This window comes from Pecten maximus, unplaced genomic scaffold (assembly GCF_902652985.1).
Source record: "Pecten maximus unplaced genomic scaffold, xPecMax1.1, whole genome shotgun sequence".
In the NCBI taxonomy this organism is placed as follows: domain Eukaryota; kingdom Metazoa; phylum Mollusca; class Bivalvia; order Pectinida; family Pectinidae; genus Pecten; species Pecten maximus.
In genome coordinates this window covers 52,195-56,152 of record NW_022979446.1, presented here as the reverse complement: position 1 = coordinate 56,152, position 3,958 = coordinate 52,195, and the positions used below count along the sequence as shown (strand labels likewise).

The following is a 3,958-nucleotide window of genomic DNA, read 5'->3' as shown; positions in this document are numbered from 1 at the left end:
TAAATATTTTTAATTTAAAAGAAAATTTTTTTTTTTCCCCGATGTAAAAAAAAAAATTTTAAAGCCCCTCCATGAATATTTCTTTTTCTGATTCATTCATATCTTTTAGAGCTAAATCAGCTATTGATTGAAAACACTCTACATTTCCGGATTTAGCGACCAAATGAAGGCAATGCTGCTCACGTCGGTCTTTTTTGGAAAGCAATCTAGGATATTCTCCGATTAAGTACAAGCAAATTGTTGTGTGTCCTCCGTAACAGGCTAAATGCAAAAATGTGAAACCTGCACTTTCATACGTCATGAATTTTTCACTTTCCTCGTTGTTTTTACCCTGAATCATTAAAGCAGCTGCTGATTTAAAACATTCTATTTTGCCACTCGATACTATGTAATGGAGACAGCTAAGACCTTTGTGGTTTTTCTGAAAATACGGCGGACATATGGGTAATAGCTTTACACATAGTTCTTCATTTCCACACCTGGACATCCAATGTAAAATTGAGTCACCATCTTCATCTATCAGTGATTCCATCATGTCTTTCTGCCTAATACTCTTTATAACACTTTCAATGTCTTTTCCTGTAAGTATACCTAGTTTACAAGACATTGCTGTCGAAGACAGATCATTAACCCTTGTTGGATTATTTTGTGTTAACAGATAGGGATATTGTTTCATCAGGTAAAGTATCATAATTTTTTGTTTTGATTGAAATGCCAGGTGTAAAACAGTGGAGCCATTTTGATTTGTCAATGCTTTGATTGACTGTTTTATTTCCTCGTTACTTTGACATTCCTGAATGAATAAGTTAGCTACTATTCGAAAACAGTCTATAGACTCTGTTTTCGCAATTATGTGTAACAAATGGTCATTGTTGTTTTTGTCCCTGTGTGACAACAGGTCCGGGAATATCTTTAAAAGATAGGCACACATCTCATGCTGTCCGACAACGCATGCCGCACATAAAATATCCCACTTTTCGCTGTCTTTGAGTTTTCTTAGTGATTTATCTAATATCTTCATTATTTCAATGTTTCCACCAAGTGCTGCACAGAAGCATGACATAACATCAGGTTCTATGTTTTTGTTAAGGAGATAGGTCGAGCACTGAACGCTTCCTTCTGAGAGTGCTACGTCTAATGCACATTTCATATGGTTTACTAAGTCTACTTTATCTAAATATGTTAGCGATATGGCGAAGCAGGTTAATCGAATTCATTTTAGCAGCGTAGATCAGAAAGCAACTTGGAGTGTCTCCTCTCTTTTTTGCCATATCCATGAAAGGAATCAATCTGTTATCCGAATACATTAATGGTTCTCCTGTTTCCAACCTAATAAAATAGTCTTCTGCGGAATACTTCTCTGATTTGAGCCAATAGAAAAATCCAATGAGAAATTCTTTGTTATTCCATGGTGACATCGAAGATACCGCAATGTAACTTGAGTGCTGCTTTGAATCAAGTTCTCGCACTATACGTTGGTAAGCGATTTTATAATTTTCCATCCTCTATCACTACCTTATGTAGTATATCTCTACATTCACCTGTTGCTACATAGCGCAAACAACTACTTGGGCAGTTATTCAGGAAACCTCTTGGTGTTTTCTTCCCATAAAGGATAGCAATAACGTCTTGTATCGAGTCATGGAAGAATTTATAGATACCTTTCTCTTTCCGCACAAATGAATCACATAAAACATCAAGGCCTTCCTGTAGACACTGTAGTTGTGTTGCAATATCTGCGGTTATATGCTTTGATTCAGGAAAGACATGAGAAGAAATACTGAACGCATGTGTTATCCCTTCTTTGTCGAAACATTCACTTTCAAAATCCAGCAAATTTGTTGAGACAGGTTCTCGAGATAACAAAATGTATATCAGCGCTGTTTGCTTTAGCTCGGTTAAACTTTTCCGTGATAACTGATCTAATATTTTGCAATGGCTTTCTAAAATACTCCACTCTTTCTGGATGCAAATCTGGTGTTTTTCTGAATATACGGCAACATTCAGGAAATCCGATCGGTGGAGAAATGGCAGTGATTTGATTGATCTCAATTTCTGAAAATGGTTTGAAATTATCTATCGTCTGTGTATATGTCGTGAGAAGGGTTTCCCTTTCCTCGTGTAAGATATATTCAGGCGAGCTGAGATCAATGACATGCCCATCATCAAACAGTGAGAGACAATCGAACTTAGATTTGTACTCGTTATATATGTCATTTCTTAATGTAATTATCAAATGGTTTGCTGAATTCTTCCCTACTACGATTGAGTTGAGCATTTCGCCATGCTGTTTCCACCATGTCAAATCTTGTGATACTTCAGAACTATAACCTAACAGGTCATCCAATAAAATGGAAAGATTTGCATTAGCTGAAATGACCTTGTCCCAGCGCTGAAGGCTTGGGAGGCGTAAGGGTTTCTTGCAGTTAAACGTTAGTTTTTCCGCTGGAGAATGAAGCCAATCTAAAAGTTCAGTGGCTAAACGTGTCTTCCCCGACCCAGAGTCTCCCCTTATAACAACAAACCTTTTCTCTTTGATTTTCTCTTTTGCGATGGCAAAGGCTTTCGTCGTAACGAACTGAAATGTGTTTCGCTGTTCCTGTACCCAGATTTCTGTTTGACCTGAACATATAAATACACATCCTAAATATAATCAGTATTATAATATATGAACTTAAAACAATTATTCGTTAATCATCGAATCGCAGCAATGCCTCAGATACAGAAACGTTTAATATAGTGACAAATTTCTCCTAGATTAGAAATTGACTACAGCTTCCTATAGTAAAACAGGTCATCCTTTAGTTTGTAAGCGTACGAGTTTCCTTTCTATCTTTTGTGTTGATTCATTCAGTAGGATCAGTGGTATTCGGTATTATTAAAAAAATATGTTTATATAGTCAATTGAGTGTTGTTGTTAAGATTGTATGTCACGCTGTCAAATTATTAACACTTAACAGACCATAATGACTAAGAAGGAAAGTTCCCGGCGAAATTTAAACATTGTGTACAGGAAAGACCACTGAAATAACGAAAATGCAATACGAAAATATATATGCATTGATACTTACTGATAATGTTTCGTTGCTCCACCTGATTCATATTTTCACTTTCTGAGATAAAAAAAAGATAAGTTATTTAGTCTTCACTCATAGTAGTGGTTCTAAAAAGGTATAATAACCAGCGACCTGTTTCACTCATATGTTATTTACACAGAATGAAAAACTGCCAATAATAATAATAGATTGATTTATCTTTTTAAATTTCTTAATTGAATAGCAACGACGTCAAATGATTTATATCATATCTTTGATGTATACATGTTATAAAGCCCCAATATATTTCACTCACTTTTGATAGATGACATTATCATTTCCTCGTGTTGTTTCATTCTCTGTTCATGTCCTTCTGATATATCACACAAATCATCCATCATTCGTTTTTGTTCTTTTAACCAATGCTGGTAATCATGGTCGAAGTTCTTCCCTAGTTCACACGCAGGAGTAGATTTGCCAAGATCTGGAACTTAAACAATAAACGTTCGATAACAACTTAATACACCAATCCACAAATACATTTTAAGAATATGATATGTAAGTTATAGTTGTATATACAGTTTTGTATACAATATTAAGAACTATGTAAAATGAATCCCCAACAAACACAATACAAACATTTTTGGTAGTGGTTTTGGTCTTCTAAGAAAAACTCATGGGCTTCTCAGATATGATCAAACGAAATTTCTCAAAACCACAATGTATGCTTATTTTTGGTATTTTAGCTGCTTCCTCATTATGTTATCAGTGTCATTCGTAAATGTTAGAATAAGCTTTTTCGAAAATTATCACGAGTTTGATAATCACCTTCCATTTGCTGTGATATTTTTTCAACTATTCTCTCCTCAGACTCCGCTATTGCTTTCTTCATCTGAGGTTCGATTTGATGCACTACTTCACCT

At 35.1% G+C, this 3,958-nt stretch overlaps 1 protein-coding gene across 1 annotated transcript; it reads right to left on the bottom strand.

The window, feature by feature from the left end:
- Positions 1–1,187: 1,187 nt before the first annotated feature.
- LOC117318651 lies at positions 1,188–3,107 on the bottom strand. The gene is made up of 2 exons (XM_033873613.1): positions 3,072–3,107; positions 1,188–2,622 (listed from the first exon to the last, which is right to left on the bottom strand). Exons 1-2 carry the CDS (start codon positions 3,100–3,102, stop codon positions 1,823–1,825), a joined length of 831 nt encoding a protein of 276 aa, XP_033729504.1. The 5' UTR covers positions 3,103–3,107; the 3' UTR covers positions 1,188–1,822.
- Between the last annotated feature and the right edge of the window lie 851 nt (positions 3,108–3,958).